We start from the raw sequence: 18,670 nt of genomic DNA on the forward strand, positions 1-18,670 counted from the left end.
GGACTGTTTCTCTGGGTACGAATTGTATCGTAGGGAACCTATGGGACATTATTTGTATAACAATTTCATAAGAGACTGCAGAATATTGGATATGCTTGCGAGGTGTCGATGTGTTTCTCTTTTATACGCGAACTCGATACACAATGGTAGATAATATCGGCTAGAGAAACACGTCGACTTTCTCACATTCTACAATCTCTCGTATTCTTATGTTCTTCTATTGCTACTATTTTTCCGGAATTGTTGTTAAAATTTGTGATCTGGAGGATTTCGCTTGTTTGAGAAAATTCAAGGGCGATTATCGAGAGATACCGTTTCAATTAGCAAATGCTCTTTAGTTTAATCCGATTAGCAATTTCATATCGTAAATCGCAAACAGATGATAGCAGGTGAAACTGAGTAACGAAAAATCGATAACGCTGTACAAAGAAAATGGTATCACTCGCGCTGTAATTTATCAAAGGGTGTCTTGAACTGCGAACATTTCCTTCCATATTTTACCGACGCCGCTTACAAACTACTTTCCAGCTCTGCTCCATCGATGGCGCAGAAGAGATGACGAAGTATACTTGACTAAAACAAATCCTATCGGTATCGGTATCGGTATCGATGATCCGTAGAATCAGTATCGATATATTTTTCTAATTTGAGGTGAGTTTTGCTGGTGTTTTCGCGAGTCGATTATCCGATTACGAGTAATGAAGCGTTGCGTTCGTTTTCGTGTAAATATTTAATTTCATTTCACCCAAAAGCACCGTGTGAGTTTCAACATTTATCATCGCACTCCGTTATCAAAGGCGGTGCGCACTCGCTGTGTTTGATACCAAAGGTGAACTTCGGTGCGCATTTGCACTTGTAGCTCACGTCATACTTCGGTCCGGGGCCACATGATTTCGAACCTCCCGTTTGCCTGCCTCTGAGACTGAACTTGGGTGCCCTCGGTTTTACTACGTCCAAGTTCATCGGCCCGAACTTTGGCCCGGGGCCGCCGTCGCACCTCGTCCCGTAAGGGCGAGCTCCGCTGCGAATGAAAAAATTTCCCACGAATTTAAGTCACCGAAATTCCGGGTGGGCGGGGTACAGTCGCTTTTTACATACAAGGTGAAACAAGGTGCCCCTGGTTTTTCAATCACATTGCAGCCCATCACGGGCGGAAGATTGTAAGGTCCTGGCGTCACACCGGCACTCCTGGGGTTCGTTCTGCTGGCGATACTGAAAATCGGTGCCCTCGGAGCATCCGGAAGTTTGTAGGGGCCGGGAGTACACGATTTCACAACCGACGTACCGCGAGATCCGATGCTGAACTTGGGGTCAGGGTATTTCGGAGGTTTTTTCGCGTTGTACTTTGGCCCGGGACTGTTGCAGGGCAACGACGCGGTTTGTCGGCCTCGAAGGGAGAACGCTGGGTTTCGATACTTGGTGGTGTCGTGACGAGGATATCCGGTCAGGGGCGGAAGTAAATATTGAGCTGGTCCGGGACCTGGCGGTACGAAGATTCGATTAAAAAACACGATGTTCCGTAATACGCGATAAAAATATATCTCCGTATTCGCGTAGACGATAATTTACCGCCACGCGGGTAAGAAATGATACAACGATAGGCCAAACACGACAATTGCAGCGTGATCATGGGACACGTAATAGAATGTCATAAATTGCGATACCGCGACTCCTTTAACCTTGTCTCGCTCACAATCTGGGTAAATATACGATGTTGAAGTAAGTTTAAAGTTGGGTGCAAAACGAATCAGAGTACATGGTATTCCCATTTGTATATTACGATCGATAAAATATGCGATATTCTCAGCGCTGATTTGAATTGAAATCCTCACAGGGCGCAATACCTCCGCGAAAAATATGTTCGTGCTCTATTTTGACTGAAAGTTACGCGCGTTCCATTTGCAGGGGAAAAAAAAGGAAACAGGAGTCTTTGTAATTGAGTAATTTCATAAGTATATCGTTCGTGACATCGTTGAACAGCAAAATTTACTTTTATTCCCGATGCAACCGCTGGATTTCTTCGGCTTCTTTTTATCCGACTTTGAGTCTCCCTTCTTCGCGTCATCGCCCTTGCTTCCTTCGTCTTTCTTTGGCATGATAATAAATAAATTTTGTTACAATTGTACGTGAAATTTTGATGTCTAAAGTATTAGTTTGCTTTTAATCCATTTCCTCGGACCGCGTTGATTTTTAACCCTAAAGATAAATGAAAATGTTGGACATATCCGTGGTCACGGCCTGCTATTGTTCGCCTCCCCTCTTTCTCCTTTTTTTTTCCAACTCGATACGGAAATTCTTATCGCAGAAAATAATCCCCGCACGCGCGAGTTCGTTCTAATTTTAGCGAGACTATTAACTCCGATTCTAATCAGTTTCACATGAGTCTACGCAGTTCGAAGTAAAAAAACTTTCAATGTCACGAGACGAGATCAGTTAATAAAACGACCGCTTTATAGCGCAATTTACTAAACCATCGGACAATTACAGACGATCACAATATGTGAAAATAATAATCCCACGGCCCTCGCCGTACCGGGGTCACTCTTCGTCGAATTCGGTGATCGCCGGTGGTGCGCATTCGCTGTGTTTCACGCCGAAGGTAAACTTCGGCGGATTCTTTCCCCCGAAATATTGAGGGTAATATCGAGGACCTGGACCGCATCCAACGTTGAACGAACCGAGTCTCGAAGCCAAAGTATACGCCGGAAGTTTACGCTTGACCAAGTTGTAATTTTGATTATTGTACGCCGCGGGACCCGGACTCCCGTCGCAATGATCTTTCCCATGACGACCCGCGCTGCATAGATTAAAAAACAAATTACACCCCATTCGATTCCACCGAAGACACGCAACGACGGCACTATAACTCACATGGAAAAAGCTCCCGTGGCTGTTTTGTCGGGAACTTTGGGGCCCAGGCACGAGGGTATCAGATATTTTGGTCCCGGTCCGTCTCCCGACATGTGGTCGTTCGTTCGCCTCTTCATAGAGAAGGCCGCCGGTCTGACGCTATGATTCATCGGTGGACATTTTTCCGGACTGTACGCACCTGGTCCAGGGCCGCTGCAGCTGGCCACTGCGATTACGTAGACGGTATATTGTACGAGGGTGGTGTTTTTTCCATCGTTCCATTTTTAACATGCTTTTTATTTCGAATGGGGTTTTCAATGTACCGAGTTGATCACATACTTTTTCCGCCATCGCGGAATCCGATTGTGTAAGCCGGGGCTTTTTGAACGCCGTAATTCGTCTGTCCTTCGATGTTGTAACGGGGACCGGGTCCAAAGCCTAAAATATTCGTGCCGACTCGCGTCCTCATCGTGAACGCGGGGCAGCGATATCTTGATGGATCGTGCCCGTTGTACCCCACAAGACTGGGCAACAGATAAGCCGGTCCAGGACTCGCTATATGGATCACGTTTCCGATGGAACGGGGTGAGAATTAATAACGAATTTAGCCCAAAAGTACGGTGGGCAGCACGAATTCTCACCCTTCGCCGCGCAGCTGAGCTTCGGTTTTTCTTTTTCGTCCATTATCCTAGCAATACTTTACATACATATATAGACTATAAAAATTCCGTTCGAAGAAATTGAATATTTTTATTAAAAAAATCAACGTACGTATACATTGATTATAAAGTGGTTACGAAACGTGTGTCAAAACTCAGATCGAAGGTTTTTTCGCACGCTTTTGTCTTCCGCGGATCGTACGGTTGCCCGTTGGCATCGGTTGGTCTGTTTCTAGTTTCTAGTTTTTTTTGGCGATAAATTCACGATAGACCGATTCGGAACGCGGATGCATATATATTCGTGCCAAACTTCGGAGTATCCGATGATTTTCAAAGTGCAACGAAACCGATTATGACACCCGATGCAGTGGGCTATACCGAAGCAGCATGAAAAATATCCCGAACAATACGAATCGATTCATAGAATTGAGATATTCAAATTTACTCGTACGGCGACAGAGAAGTATTGTCGCCCAATAAACATAAATCCGTGTATTTCTTGTTTCCGTAAGATGTGAAAGTAAATAAATGAAATTTCAGGTGTACCGGTACAGGGTAACGAACAAAACAGTTCCCTGACATAGTGAATTATTGAATCGCACACCAGAAACGCAAATATCTCGAGGTGCTCTTGAGTGACACGCTCTCGGTATGTACCCGCAGGCTCTGAGGAGGTAAACAATTGCCGAGCCGATGATTTATGCGCTCGAGCACCCGCCTCTGACAGTTTTCTGTTCTAATAGCTCCAGAGCTGCTGCTGCCGGTGGTGATGCTAATTATGTAGAGCGGTGGCAACCGACCCAGGGTAATAATTCGGTGTCTAAAATTGATGCCCACTCCTCTGTTTGTTCTTTCAATTATATTATGCGGGAGATAAGGAAGCCCCACCGTCTCTGAAGGGGAGCTAAGGTGATTCCGGTGTAGAACGCACAAATCAGCGAACAACGAAGCATGAGAGACCGACATGGCAGAGGGTAATAATATAACAACGGCTAAACGTCGCCATTCGAGCTTCATATTTACACTTTTGAAATACACAATTCTTAACGAATTAATTATACCTCTTGGTTCGCAGGTAATAATAACGGAGTTAGCGAAACGAGGAACGAAGAAATAGATCTGGAGAAGGTCACCGACTTCACAGGTAGTTGCACACTTTACTTAATTCTCTGGCGGATTTCAGCTGGTTTTCACGAATAGTTTTCGTCCGCAGAAAATAAGTTCTCAACGAGATTAGAAGATGAGGGTACCGAGCTGGAGGAGGCCATCAATTTGACAGGTGGGGTGTGCCTATTTGTCGAAAGTATATTTTCCGATTGTCTCCCAGTTTCACCGAAAATTGTAAATTTTTCTACCAGGTCTCGGGCGGTTCCACGCCGTTCTGATATTCACTTCGGGATTGTCCCTGTTGTCGATGGTCTTGGAGGCCGCCGGGATAAGTTTTATGATTCCAGCGGCTCAGTGCGACCTGGCCTTGACCGTCACGGAGAAGAGTTACTTGTCCGGCATGACCTACTGGGGTGAGAAACGGCGAACCGCAAGAGAGTGACATTCTGTACTTGATTTTCATTTTTTGTTTCGCATGCTCTTTCTTCAGGCATGGTGATAAGCGCTCACACGTGGGGTTTTTCAGCGGACACTTTTGGGAGGAAGAAAGTTCTCGTGGTATCCGCCTACACGACTTGGGTGTCAAGTTTCATATCAAGTTTCGCTCCGAACGCCAGCATTTTTATAGCTTTCAGATTTTTAACAGGAGTATTGTGAGCTTTTACCTCTATTATACACTATCTGAATTTATTGCGAATTACGTTCCGGAGTTTTTAACACCCGCGCCTACTATGCTCCGTCCGATTTAATTTACTCGCATTGCTGGGCGCTGTCTTTTAATCCCTTTATTTTTTAAATTCCCTGCGGAAATTATAATCGTCACCCGCGGGGTTTATACGTGAACATAAGCCGGGTAGCGTGGAATTCCGCGTATATTCCCGCACCGTATTCGGTTTATTCATTTACTTGCTCAGCCGTACGGAGCCGCGGCGGGAAATTTTTCTTTTTATAATTCGGTGTTGATTCTTTTCTTTTTTTTCTCTTTTTGTCATAATCAGTTCCTTTAAATTCTTCCATCCGCGTAATCGAGATTATATTATCACGTGTATTTTACATGAAATCCAGTCGCCGAATTCCGAATATTATTTCAATGCGGCGATCTTCGTTTCAGCCTCTGCGGAACGACGTCGACCGTTTACGCTTACCTCAGTGAATTTTTACCGGCCTCGAAGCGCTCGAGGATCATCACTTGGACCTGTGGTTTTATCGCCGGTGGTTTTCTCCTGATACCAGGTGATCAATTAATCGGATATGCGAAAAGACGCGTCGATGAAAAATCAATATTTCCATAATTTTGCGCAAACAGGTTTGGCCTGGCTTCTTCTGCCCGTGCAGTTGAATTGGGATCTCGGTTTCGTATTGTACGGTTCGTGGCGGCTCTACATCGCGATCGCAAGCTCTCTCATTCTTTTCGAAGGTTCGATCTTCCTCTACCTGCCGGAAAGTCCAAAGTTCCTCATGTCGGTTGGTAGGAAGGAGGCGGCCCTTGAAGTGTTGAAAAATATTTACGCCCAGAATTCTGGTAACAGTCCAGAAAATTATCCGGTAAGAGTATATATATATATATATACACACATGTACGTTCGATTATCGATCCGCGATAAAAATAAACATATCTTTTCCGCTTCCGTTCGACACTGCAGGTTAAAAGTCTGAGGTTCGAGAAAATTGGATCCGCTGACGATACAGCGAATGAGACGCCGCACGTTTCTCCTCGGGTTTCGTTCACGCCTAGGGGTCTCGCCGACGTAATCTGGCGACAAACGGCGCCCTTATTTCGCAAACCGTACGGTTGGACCACTCTACTTTTCTGCACACTTCAATTCGGTATTTACTGCAGGTACATTTACTCCGGTATATATACGGCTTTAATTTTGGTAAGAGCAAATCCGTAACCAGCGTAGTTTTACCTTGAACCAGAAGTAATTTTAGCTGCGAACCTATAGATTCGCCGAGTTCCAATCAGGAATACCTACCTGCTCGTTGAATTGATGTTTGTCTAGTGCAGCACGACGTGCTCGTTAAAATGATTTAACGAAAGCTTTCGATTCAAGTACACTATCCTATGCACGGTCCTTCGGACAATAATTCGCGTTTTGTGCCACAGATTTCACGGTGTAGTGGCCGTTCGCATTTCTTTTTTTTTAATTTTCCCTTTTTCATTCTCCTTCCCCTTTCATTCCATTTTATAAATTGCACATTATTCCCACGTGTTAGTCGAGGATGCGGGGTGTTCGTTAACTTTTGAACAATCGTTATCCGCATCCAAGGTAAATTTTCAGGGCCGTTTCAGGTTCCAGGTTTTTTGCCTCGGTCGGAAAATTTGAAATTTTAATCGAATTTCGTGTTCCCATTGTTACATGCTCGTAAAGTTCGGGTGGTCTCTATCTGTGGATGCCGAACATTCTGAACATGATGACCTCGGACGTTGGCGTCGGTAATTCCGAACCTGAAACGATATGCGAATTTGTCGCCTACCAGGTAAACATCACGTCCTACGCCACCTTGGAAACGACCGAATGTAGCGACGAGATAAGGACAGGTGTTTACATGAGCAGCCTTGTTCTCGGCGCTTTCTACGTTGTTACTTACGGTGCTTACGGGGGGCTCGTTAGCCTCTTTGGTAAACGAAAAGTCTTGGGTACGTATCCCTCATCTAGGACAAATATTGAAACGCTCTTCCAACGGAGTCGTGGAATGCACTTGAACTCATACCTTTTGTTCGTTAAATACCATCAGTGTTCATTTGAAACACATCGAAAAGCATTCGGATCATTTTGCATTCACCAATCGAAATTATCCCTGAATTTTGAGACAGTACTTGTTAAACGTCGCTAACGAAACGATGAATTTTTCCGCTTTCGATCAGTTTCGATGTTGTGCTTGAGTGGAATTTCGGGTATCGGATCGTATTTTGCGAGAGACGAGATCACGGTGACGGTTCTTATGTCGGCGTACATCGTGCTCTCGGGGACATGCGTTAGTATTCTTGGTGCTGCGATCGTCGACGCTTACCCGACTCATCTGAGGTGGGTGTGAGCTCTTCTTTTTTTTTGTATTAGATTGGAAAAGATGAAGAACAAATATTGAATTCGATTTGCGTACGTTTTCGTTCGGTGTAATTTGGGAAAGAGGGAACGAGATAAAGAGAGGGACGGAAATGAGTATAGCTAAGGAGAAGCGAAGAATAAGAGAGAGAGAGAGAAAATAAAATGGCGGATAGGTAATTATCGCCAAACCTTTCAATTAGCCGGAGGATCCTTCGCGAAATAAAAGGCAGGATGAAATTTGTCTTTTGTTGGTTCTGATCAGTTTCTTTTGTCCGATGTGCTACAGAGCCATGGCGGTTTCCTTGACTTTGACTTGCGGACGTTTCGGAACTGGCGTTGCCGGGAATGTGATTGGAATTTTCATCGAGACTTACTGCGGAATAACTCTGATAGGACTCGGATGCGTGACGTTGAGTGAGTCACCGCAACGATTTCTCTTTCGAATCGTGAATTCATGATTTTTTTATTTTTTTTTATTTTTGTGTTTCAGTCTGCGCTCTTCTCGCTATTTCAGTCCCCGACAAGTGAGCCACGCACAGGACGGAGATGAGAATTTCTTAACACAGGTAATTCGAGAACGAATATGGATTTGCCCGCAGGGCCCTGCTGGCGGAATATCAACGGCGAATTGGAGCAAATTTTTATATTTCGAAATACACGGAAAAAAAAAAACCAACCGCACTATCACCCCGGATTGTCAATTTTCTGGACCATTGTAAAAAAAAAAGACCGTCCCTTCGTTTGTCCGGACTATATTCGACACGGTGTTGGTGTAGAAAAAAAGTGATCCGAACAATCGCGGATTAATCGACTCAACATCACGACTTTGCTAACTTTCGTTCCCGACGGCATGACGTATCGCGTCATTGCAGCCGTAACGAAATCTCTTCACTTCGCATGAGGCTCAAGCTCAGCTATTGTTCTATTTGAATCTAGTAAGCCGATTAACTGAGGTACTCACCGATAGAATGCAGGATCCGCTTACCCTAGCGGTTCCACATTATTTCACGGACTTATAGGTATACATGTACATATTGTATACTATTGATATTCCTCATTTTCACAAGCTCACAGATATCTCTCTCTCTCTCTCTCTCTCTCTCTCTCTGTCTATTAACTGACTCAATGACCTCTCATTAGAAGCCGTTTCTACATACATCGTTCCTGAATATTTCCTATTCTAAAAATTTGATGACCAATCGAAACTCGAAGAGGTTTAATATTTTTGCACATTGAAATCAACGTAATTTCCTCCTATCGCTGTAGCGCACCTATATACGTACAGTAATAAAATGAGAATATGAGTGGGGAAAGGTCCAGAGGCTAGTGGTAAGCGACGCAGCGATTGACCACATCTATTCGGCAATCTCGATTCAATTTGAAACGGTACCGACTCCTCACCCCTCCCCGTCGGTCATCGACATGGTGGATACCCGGTACGTTTCGCCGGTATTTGGCTTTAATTTCCATACATAGGTGAATCCAGGTCTCGGTAGGGTGCGGGTACATCCGTTCACGTTTTCCGCCGTTTCGCCGCGCACGTTACTTCCCCGAGAGCCCCATGGCGCAGGTAATGTTATTTTACGAAGGTCCCGTGTTATTAAACTTACCAGCCAAAGGAAATTTAATCACGCTCGATAATAGCCCTCTCCGGTCCCATGGACTCCTGACAATCGGTTTCCTCTTCAGCTTCCTTTCGTTCGTCCCACGGGCCGCCGGATATTTGGTTGTTTTCTTTCTCCTTGCGGATGTCTTTCTTCTCTCCGATATCTACGTTTGGTCCTTTTCGTGTTCAGGTGCTCACTGCCCCTCCCTTCTCCCCGATGTCTAGATTTTTATTTCTCTACCGGGCATTCGGTTAAACGATTCGGTCCATAACACTTTCGATAAAAGGCGGATTCCCGATTCCCAATTTCTTCGTTTCCCTGTCGAGATCGCGACACTTTTTGACTCCTGATAAGCTCCATTTCACCCTTATTGTACAGATCATAGATGTATATATATATCGTATATTTTGTTCTTCAACAACTCACAGTCAACCCAGGAAAAAAGAAAATTCTCCGAGTACTCGTTAAACTTTTTCCCTGTATTCCGGGTGCGGTTCACTTTGGTATTGGGATAATAATTACCGCCGCAATTCAGGTCGACCGAAAAATAATCCCCTCGTACCTTCAGCTCTGTATTATTTTTTTTTTCTCTCTCTTTTTATTTCCTACAATTTTCTCTAACTCTTTTTAGCCTCGTTCGCTCGTTCATTACGCGCGTGCAGGCTGCAGCGGGCCGACCGCGTAGTGTACAGAGATTTTCGTTATTTATTTATTTATTTTTTTGTCACGCTTTTTTTTCTTTTTTTTTTTGCTCCGCTTCGTTTTTCCGTTTTCAACCACGCGTACCCCCACCCCAACTCTGATAACAAAAACTAATTTCAACTCGTGTTTTTGTTAGCAAGTGGCAAGTGGTGTGGCTATACGGTGGGTGGAATTGCGGAGGACCGGAGAACCGCGGGGGGGGGGATCGTCGCGATGAGTCAAAAGCGGGTAGGTCTGTCCTTTGATGCTCTAATGGCGAAACGGCCTCTGCGGTATACGTCTACTTCACCCGGGTTATAATCGACACCTGACAAAACGTACAGGGGACCACGTATACGAACGGGCGAACGTAAAATCTTTGGCGGTAAAAAAAAAAACTTTGCGGATTTATATCGCGCGTACTTTATTCGATCACGTATGACGGCTCCTCGTATTTTCACCTCGGGGTTAAACGCGTGTATATATATTTGTTTTATCGCGATCCTCTTCCTAACTAAACACAGCCGAGGGTACAAAGTTGCGAGAGATATATAAGTTAGCAGCGGAGGGTAGACTCGCGAATCGCTTATTTCTAGGCCGAACGAAAACCTTTTTACCTCTAGGAGGAATGACGTAAAAAGTGAAGGGAAATAGGTATACGACGAGGTGGGGGGTCGTTGATACTTGGCGTATAACCTTGTTTCGTATCAATGAAGATTCGAACGATCTTATCGGCGGCTATCGAGGATCGAAACTTTTCAATCTGTGTATATACGTCCCGCGTCGGCGAGTCTACCTATAAGTTGTGTTGCCGGGAGTTCTGCAACGGTAGCAGCAACACCGGCGGCATCAGGACACCTCGGGTAAATACATCCCGGTATACATATAGCTATGCTATGTATCGAGTGTAAGGAAAGAGTGTGGCTGGAATTGAATTCGCCTATATATAACCCTCCTCTCTCCTCTCTCCTCTCTCCTCTTCTCTCTCACTTTCTTCTCTATTTCACAGCCTCTTCTCTCCGTTCTCCTCGACAGGCCGAGGTGACGCTGGTAGCGATTTTCACAACGTTTCACGTCGGGTTATTTCGCTTTATCGCGTACCGCCGCCAGGTTTAGAGAGCAGCACCTTTTAACGTGAGGCACACGGGGGACTTACGCTGGTTTAATTGAGTATATAAGATGAGATTGAACGCGTTCCGACACACTCCCGCCGGGGCGCCCGGTTCCCCGAGAAAAAGAAGAAGACGGTAAAACAACCGATAGAATTTGCAGCTTCTTACCTCTCCTATTTATTCATCCACCTTACACCGTGCAAGTTTCAACCCCACCCGAAATTCGTAGGCACGGGTAGTTTTTCCTTTTACACCTATTTTGTTTTTTCATTTGTATCGACGTAGAAAATTTGAAAATCGTTCTATACAACGTTTTTATGGAACACTCTTTAAACTCGGACGTAGATCTACATTTTTTCACCTCTCATGACGTAAATTGGATTTCGTGAGCGTTCGGACCGATCACCCCAAATATCCTAACGTAAAAGAGAAAGTGTGTAACCCACATATAGTGTTAGAGAACTATATATAATCCGTAAATACGTCATCTTCGTACCATAAAAAGTAACGAACGACTTCGTAAAAGCTCGCTGCTGTTTTCCGAGTAATTACTTCATGTCACGTCATTCCCTCGACCGTGCAGTTTTGTCGGCTAGCTGCTTACGACCATTTTAAATTTCCCCGATCGCCCCTTCTTTTTATATTTTTTGCCTCGTTTTAATTCTTTTTTTTTTCTTTTTTTTTCAACTCTATTCGACGTCACCTCTCGCCCTGGCACACTGCGATGTACTGATTCGAGTAACGCGATTCATGCGACGATAATTCTAAAACCGGTTACATAATTTCGTGTATTTTAATGCAGACCGCGCGAACGCTTCAGATTCCCCGAAGTTTCGATCGGAGAAAGCTTTTCTCGATTTCGGATCCACCGATCGGGTTTACCGTCACGTTCCTATTTTATACCCTAAATGCACGTTTGTGTTATTCTTCGATAAAGCGGACCGTGAGAGGTACCCGGACGGAGTAGAAAAAAAAAAATAAAAAAAAAAAAATAAAAATAAAAATAAAATAATAAAATAAAAAGAAAACGAAGAAGAAAGGAAACGAATGAAAAGAAAGAGAAAAGGAATAGAAAACTGTCAAAGGGAGGATAAGGAAGAGGGCACCTATATTGCTCGTACCAACTGACCGTGAAATGAGCCTGGCCTACGTTGGCCTACTATATCTCCAGGTCGAACGAACGTCTGGCTAGGATGTATTTTCTGCTTGACCGCCATTGCAATATCTGGCATCAGCCTCCTCCTCCTCCCTCCTCCTCCTCCTCCTCTTCGCTCTCCTCTCGCCATCGGGTCTGTCGACATTCGAAAATCGGATTACTGGAGAGACTCGACAAGCTGTCGGCGACGAGAGGGGCCAGCTTTTTCGAACGAAACGTAAAACATTTCTCCCCCTATCCGCCCCCGTCGCACAAACGATGCCCCGGACGAGATCAAATGTTTTGCCAAATGTGCTCCGGATCGACGTGGAACATTTCTCAGATTGAAAAGAATTAAGCGAGGGCAGCTCGCGTTCGTTGGCCTCGAATTCTTGGGGGATGAGAATCTCGAGGGCTCAATTAGCGTGGAGTGACTTATGAGATCGGAGTCAGGATTGCGACGGAGTGATTACACGGCTTAGAACGACGAAATCAGGTAGAATTTAGGTAGGGTAGGTATAATACAGGAGAGCACAAATTGGCGTCGGTGTTACGGAAGACGTGAGCGGACAATATGGGCCTAATTACGCTACGGGGTGGTTGCAATTGATTAATCAATCCAAGAATCGCCGGGTGATCGTCCGGAACCCACGAGTAACGGTGTACAGCCGACGTATCGCGTGGATGATGCCGAAAATTTCAACTGTCGAATACGCGGGGGGAAGTATTCGAATGCAAAAAACTTTCCGATAGTTTGCTCATCGAAGAGACGAGCCGAGAAGTCGAATCGTGGCGAATGAAATTCTCCTTCTACGCTTCGGCGAACGTTAAACGTTACGCACGTCACGTCGAGTGCGAACATTTGCTCCGGGTCGAACGGTGATCCTCGAATTTTTTCCCTCGAGGCGTCAGACCAGGTGCGTACAGTGGCGAAGAATTGAATCTTTGACCCCGGACTGCAGGGGTATCCTATTTCGGACGATTGGAGGAAACTTTTTTAATTCTCTCGTTGAAAAAGTTTAGCTGCGTAAAAGATTCGAGATCGCGCGACCCCGTGACTTTTACTCTTGAATAATGCGAAAGGGGGTAATCGAGGGCGATTCAATGCCCCTGGAATCGCGAATGCGAATCCCCGATGACAGAGCGACTCGAAATAGATAATATCCCGTCCCCCCCTGAAATATTTCGCAAGTGAAATTTCGTCAGTCCTTATCATCAGCTACCGAATTTCTCAGGTGCACCCCGTTCCCGGGATTTTCTTATTCCCCATACCATTCCGTATATCGAATGCGAGGCACTCGAAAACGGAGACGGATCCTTCGCTCGGAACTTTCAAACTCCCGAATAAACGACAACATGAGGAAAAAAGCGATGTAAGAATATTGAAAAAAAAAAAAAAAAAAAAACGAAGAAGAGAAAAATAAACTGAATAAAAGAAACAAAATTGCTCTCGAGTAGGCGTATCTGCTAGCTTCTAAATTGAGTCAAAGCTTCAAAGTAGCGCGGATAGATCTGCCGCCCATCCCTTTTATTACATTTCCTCGATTCTGAAAAGGTAAATCAAATCCGATATCACGCAGCTCGTGATACCAGTTGCCTCTTAAAATGTACCGTAGGTAGGTTGTATATGCATGAAAATTTCAATACGTTCAATTTTTCAATTCTTTCATCTGTTTGCAAAAAGACAATAGGAAGGAGAAGATTTTAGAATTTTTTTTTCTTCCCTATCATTTTTCGAGTACACGGAGCTAGAACTGTTCATTATCTGAAAAAAATCGAACGTCGCGTTGGTATATTTTTCACCTCCGCAGTTCGAATGGCCGGATAAAAATTTTTTTGAACGAAACGACGAACGAGTGGATTTGAAGAGTTGTTTGTTCTACGCTGACGTGGGTCCGCGCATCGATGCATACCAAGTGAGCTTTCCTCCTCGCAACTCCATTCCGGTGCCGGAGGTTTCGAATCGGGCGGCGAGTGCCCGATATACCTGCCGGATCCGTACCTTGTTCGTACCCAACCTGAAACCGTAACGGTCCGCACCCGTCACCGGGCAGCGGAATAAAGCAGATCACGCAGTTCGCGACAAGCTCCCGTTTTGCCTCGTCCCTCCGTCAGTCAGTTTGGAAGGGCTGATTGGCAGATTCGCCCATCTTAAATAGCGGTTTTCCAAGTGGTTTCGCTCTGCTTCCCAAAGCACGATGACAAGAGGTTGACTCCACCCCTGGGACTAACGGTCGAACGGAGGATTTTGCCTTTAGCTAAATTTGAACGCGGCAATTAAGGGATACGTGGAAAATCCAATTTCTCGGATCGGAATCAAACCTATCGGCCAGCAGGTGCGCTTTGCTACGGAGCCGCCCAATCGTACAGGGTGAGTATTGTCAATGTTTCAGACTAGGTTGGACTTACGACTAGTTGACACTCGTTCGAACAACTAGGCGAGTTATCACAGAGGTGGGGACTACGACGACTGTGTATTCGTGACATTTATTTCGAATCAGCTCTTCAGTCGGTTCGGAGATCTTCGTGATGGTGGCTCGGTGTTTACGTGTTGACAACGACGGCAATGAGCAGGTACTGTTATTGTCTGTAAGTATGAAGAGCGGCCATAATTCTTGTTTTCCTCTGATTTCGTTCCTACCGCTGTTACCCGCCTTATTCGTCAAATGGACGCGTTATCCCGAACGCTAAATCCAACCCGTTTTCTAACTTTTTGATAAGACTCACCCTGTACGTTCCTACGCGAGCAATAAATTGGTGCCGAGCTGTAGGCACGGCTTGAAATACATGTACCAGCTGCCACCCGAGGTAAGAAGTATTAATGGCGTATAACAATGGCTAGGGGGGAAGGGGGAGGGGGATTGTCGCGTGAATCCTACCTTGTACCGTTTAATTCGCAAGTTTTGTAATATATAAGGCTAATGGCTTGGGAATAAGAGTTTCTATTTCATGTATGTGCGGTAAAAGTTTTTTCTATAGTTCTACAGTTCTGATGGAAACTAATCGATTATTGGCGATAAGATTACCGGTGATGTATTTGGATCATTCACGAGTGACGTGAATTCCTTAGATGGCCGATACGACTGGAAGAAAGTTTTTTCATCAGTTTAATCACGGCCCTCGACAACGGGGTGTTATTATTGTGAGTAAATATATTATTTCTGTATCTGCGTTTGACGTGTGCTTGCAAATTTCATCGAACTTTTTTCTCCGGTTTTCACCCTCGCACTTCTCTTCGTGCCGTATACGAGCTCCCGTGCAAGTGTTAGTTTCCCTTTCAACGCCCTTTGACGTTCCTGCGTTGAATTGGCCCTCGCCGAACAGGCGTCAGGTTTCTATCGTCTTTATTAGTCTCGGGGAACTCGAGGATATCGCTAAATCTAATCGGGGGGAAAAGTCGCCTGGGGATTTCTCGCGTACGCCGGCTACACCGCCGCCTCTGCTGCTCCAGGGATAACCTACCCTATATGCCGGCTCAACTTCCAGATTTCTCTAAATACACAGAGTCGGTTGCAGTAGTCTATTTCTTTTATTTTAAGATTCAGTCCCAACGCGGATGCTGGAAGTTTGGACGGGGATCGCATCGTGTATACCTATTTTGGCTCTGAGACGCTTATGGAACCTAGGAGATCACGACTGTGAGCCTACAACGCGACGTGGTCCGGTAGATTTCTGTGTAGGGTTTGAGCTTACGCGAGCGGCAGACCGTTCGGCTAACGGAAGCCACAAAATCCCCCTGGATATTTTACCACCCACTTGGCTTTGCGAAAGCTTTTGGGTTACAGCTTTACAAAAGGTACAGTTTTTCTCTTTTTCTCCCTTTCGTTGTTTTTTTTTTTTTTTTTTTTCTCCTCTTTTTTGTTCCTCGAGAGACCAACCAAATTTCAAAATGATACCCTATCACGTATACGCCCGTTTACTCACGGAAAGTTTCAACGCACATTTCGCGACGTATAAGAAAGAAAAAAACAAAAAATAGAAACCGCGCTCAAAGTTCAGACCTTATATACTCCGGAAAAATATTCGAAGGTGTGAAAAATTTTTTTAGGGAAATTCAATAACCTTGTTAGCAACGCCGAAGGAATATTTTTTTTTTTTTTTCAGATATCTTTGGCGTTAATAATGTAATTCAAATTTATTTTTCAGTAAGATTACTGCCGGCGTATCAATTTACAAGGTCGTTAAGCAGCTCGGTTATTTTTCCGACGCGGTATACATCATCTTCGGAAAGTTCATGTATTCAAAAGTTGGAATACCCTAAGAATTTTATTACGGAATTTTAAATAACTACGGTAGTTTCATCGCCAGAGGTGTAAGATTACCTACCCGTTGACTTGTATACTTGTATGTATGTATATGGATGTTTTTTTTTTTTTTTTTTTTTTCTTTTAACATAAAATGTAGGTACAGTCGGGAATACCGGCTACCGACGAACTTGGGCAAATATTTGGTCACGTCAAAATGGAAAGGCTCTTTGCACGGAGGGAGTTACAATGGGCAGCGTAAAGTGGGACAGAAGCGCGAGAAATGTTTCTTCGTAGGGAACGGGAGCCGGTAACTTTAAAGAGAAGAGAGCCTTAAGCTGGACGAAAACGAGGGGACGCTATGGTACGCTCGTTATAGTTTGCAACCCTTAAAGAAAACAGGGAGCACAAAGACGAGCCGTAACTTGAAGACGAAGACGAAGACGAAGCATAGAGACGGCTGGCTAGCGGAGTCACGCACACTGCATGGAACGAACCTCTGCACCTGTATTACTCTACATTTTTTCACACGTGAACAAAAAGAGAAGGTACTCTAATATGTCCATAAATTCCCGCTTGCAAACGTTTTTCGTTTTTATTATTTCTTTTTTTTTTTTTCATTCTCTTTATTTTGTTTTACTTTTATTTTTTCAAACACCTACGGGGTTTTGTATATGTATATATATGTATGTACAAATATTTGTTCATTTCTTTTCATGGAAAAACTTTTCAATTTTTCATACAATTTGGCGAAATTCTCTCTACAATTGTTACACAAATTTTAGAAAACTTATTCCACACGCAGCCTCTACTTTCTTTCGAATATACGGTGAATTTAAATACACTCATCGCAGCGTATATATTGTATACGGGTATACAAACACACATACATCAGAGGAGATGTGACGGAACTCGCTTAGATTCAAAGTTTAATTAACTCAACTTTGTATTACTAACGAGTAAAGCGACCTTGGTACAGGATGAACATGATTGCTACTCTGGAAGGCAGTGACGATGTGTTTTGATCGAAGGGCGTGGTAATTAACAAACAACCTTTGACCCACGTTAAAACCACTCCCGAGCAGTTCATCGAACGTATGCGAGTGCAACTTCACGTTCGTTCTTCTCTCGATCTTTTCCCCCGTCGTCGCTTGGTGCGTATTCTGTTTCTTTATTTCCTTATTTTTTTATCGTCGTGACCTTCCGTTCTCGACCCCTGCGGTTATGTTTAGACCCGACGACGACTGGCGGTTGTTTTTCTACCCATAATACCGATGATGTATACAGGGTAGAAATTTATTCCGGCTGCGATTCAGTCGGTGTAACTATAGTTCATCGCAACAGCTCTATGTGTAAACAAAGTGAAGGTTTCACCCCAGGAGATTGTTTACCGGTGTAAAGTGTTGCATAAACCAACGAACCCGTGTATTCAAGGCATTGTATATACGTATATATATCTCGAACAATTTGCGCCACCCCATGCGATCGCCGTATTCCGAGTGCTCGCTGAATTTGACCACGCGAGTCACAAGTGTTTAGCGGTATAGTCCGTTGTACAGGCGTCACTGATATCGCCCGGGCTATTCATAAATGGAGGTTCCGTGTTCCCCGAGCGATCAAGTGTGCCCGACATCGACGAATTTGGGTGGCCCGAAAACCGAGGATCTTCAAATCCGTCGATTAAACCGATCGAGATTTGCGAGAGTTTCGAGCGACGCCCGTTTAGCCGAGTACTGATTTCTTTTCATTTTACTGTACGTAGCGGGAAAATTTTATTCATCGAAAAATACCGAAACACTTTCAAGTAATACCACGGGGTTCGGGGGTTATTTTAAATCAGTAAATTAGAACGTTGTCCGTTTAATTATTACTTGTTTACACTTTTCCCGCCATTAATCATTCCTTATCACGGTCTCGAGAGAAAAGTAAACGCTCGTAAAGCTCCCACCTGATATTCCGGCTTTGCTGCACACTTTACGCGAAGTAGCGGTATGGCTGAAATATTCCTAATTCTTAATTATCAACAACACCACCATCTTGTTCGCCCGGATTTCAGTTGTCGCTCTTTGTCTTTCTTCATTAATCTCACTGAATTTGAAAAATCGAATTTGTTCGTTAGGGAGGTCTCATCTCCGCTCCACGCAAAATTGTGACTCGAATAATCTACGTACGTAGTTTTCACCTTCGGCTATTTTGAGGGATGAAATATTTTGCGGTTTCCTCGG

General features: G+C 44.4%; 3 protein-coding genes across 5 annotated transcripts; 1 reads left to right on the forward strand and 2 right to left on the reverse strand.

Annotated features, from left to right (window-relative positions):
• Positions 1-96: 96 nt before the first annotated feature.
• LOC105688817 (outer dense fiber protein 3-like) lies at positions 97-2,126 on the reverse strand. Its single transcript, XM_012405368.3, has 3 exons — positions 1,991-2,126; positions 1,099-1,480; positions 97-1,021 (listed from the first exon to the last, which is right to left on the reverse strand). Exons 1-3 carry the CDS (start codon positions 2,094-2,096, stop codon positions 766-768), a joined length of 744 nt encoding a protein of 247 aa, XP_012260791.1. The 5' UTR covers positions 2,097-2,126; the 3' UTR covers positions 97-765.
• LOC105688789 (outer dense fiber protein 3-like) lies at positions 2,077-4,043 on the reverse strand. The gene is made up of 4 exons (XM_048657090.1): positions 3,492-4,043; positions 3,190-3,405; positions 2,872-3,076; positions 2,077-2,797 (listed from the first exon to the last, which is right to left on the reverse strand). The coding sequence occupies exons 1-4, from the start codon at positions 3,532-3,534 to the stop codon at positions 2,539-2,541; spliced, it is 723 nt and encodes a 240-aa protein (XP_048513047.1). The 5' UTR covers positions 3,535-4,043; the 3' UTR covers positions 2,077-2,538.
• Positions 4,044-4,063: 20 nt separating this feature from the next.
• LOC105688813 (synaptic vesicle glycoprotein 2C-like) lies at positions 4,064-16,591 on the forward strand. Of its 3 annotated transcripts, none has more exons than XM_048657087.1 (16): positions 4,253-4,483; positions 4,585-4,653; positions 4,723-4,788; positions 4,868-5,029; positions 5,107-5,269; positions 5,728-5,849; positions 5,923-6,161; positions 6,260-6,456; positions 6,989-7,257; positions 7,486-7,645; positions 7,953-8,080; positions 8,157-14,775; positions 14,923-15,009; positions 15,181-15,343; positions 15,741-15,997; positions 16,306-16,591. In XM_048657087.1, the coding sequence occupies exons 1-12, from the start codon at positions 4,474-4,476 to the stop codon at positions 8,192-8,194; spliced, it is 1,623 nt and encodes a 540-aa protein (XP_048513044.1). In that variant the 5' UTR covers positions 4,253-4,473; the 3' UTR covers positions 8,195-14,775; positions 14,923-15,009; positions 15,181-15,343; positions 15,741-15,997; positions 16,306-16,591. The 3 variants fall into 3 exon arrangements, with proteins under 3 accessions (XP_048513045.1, XP_048513044.1, XP_012260786.2); XM_012405363.3 differs by having other exon boundaries at positions 16,348-16,591; XM_048657088.1 differs by lacking the exons at positions 7,486-7,645; positions 14,923-15,009; positions 15,181-15,343; positions 15,741-15,997; positions 16,306-16,591 and adding an exon at positions 4,064-4,158 and having other exon boundaries at positions 8,157-8,368.
• Positions 16,592-18,670: the final 2,079 nt, after the last annotated feature.

The sequence above is a fragment of the Athalia rosae genome, chromosome 6, assembly GCF_917208135.1.
Source record: "Athalia rosae chromosome 6, iyAthRosa1.1, whole genome shotgun sequence".
Taxonomy (NCBI): Eukaryota; Metazoa; Arthropoda; class Insecta; order Hymenoptera; family Athaliidae; genus Athalia; species Athalia rosae.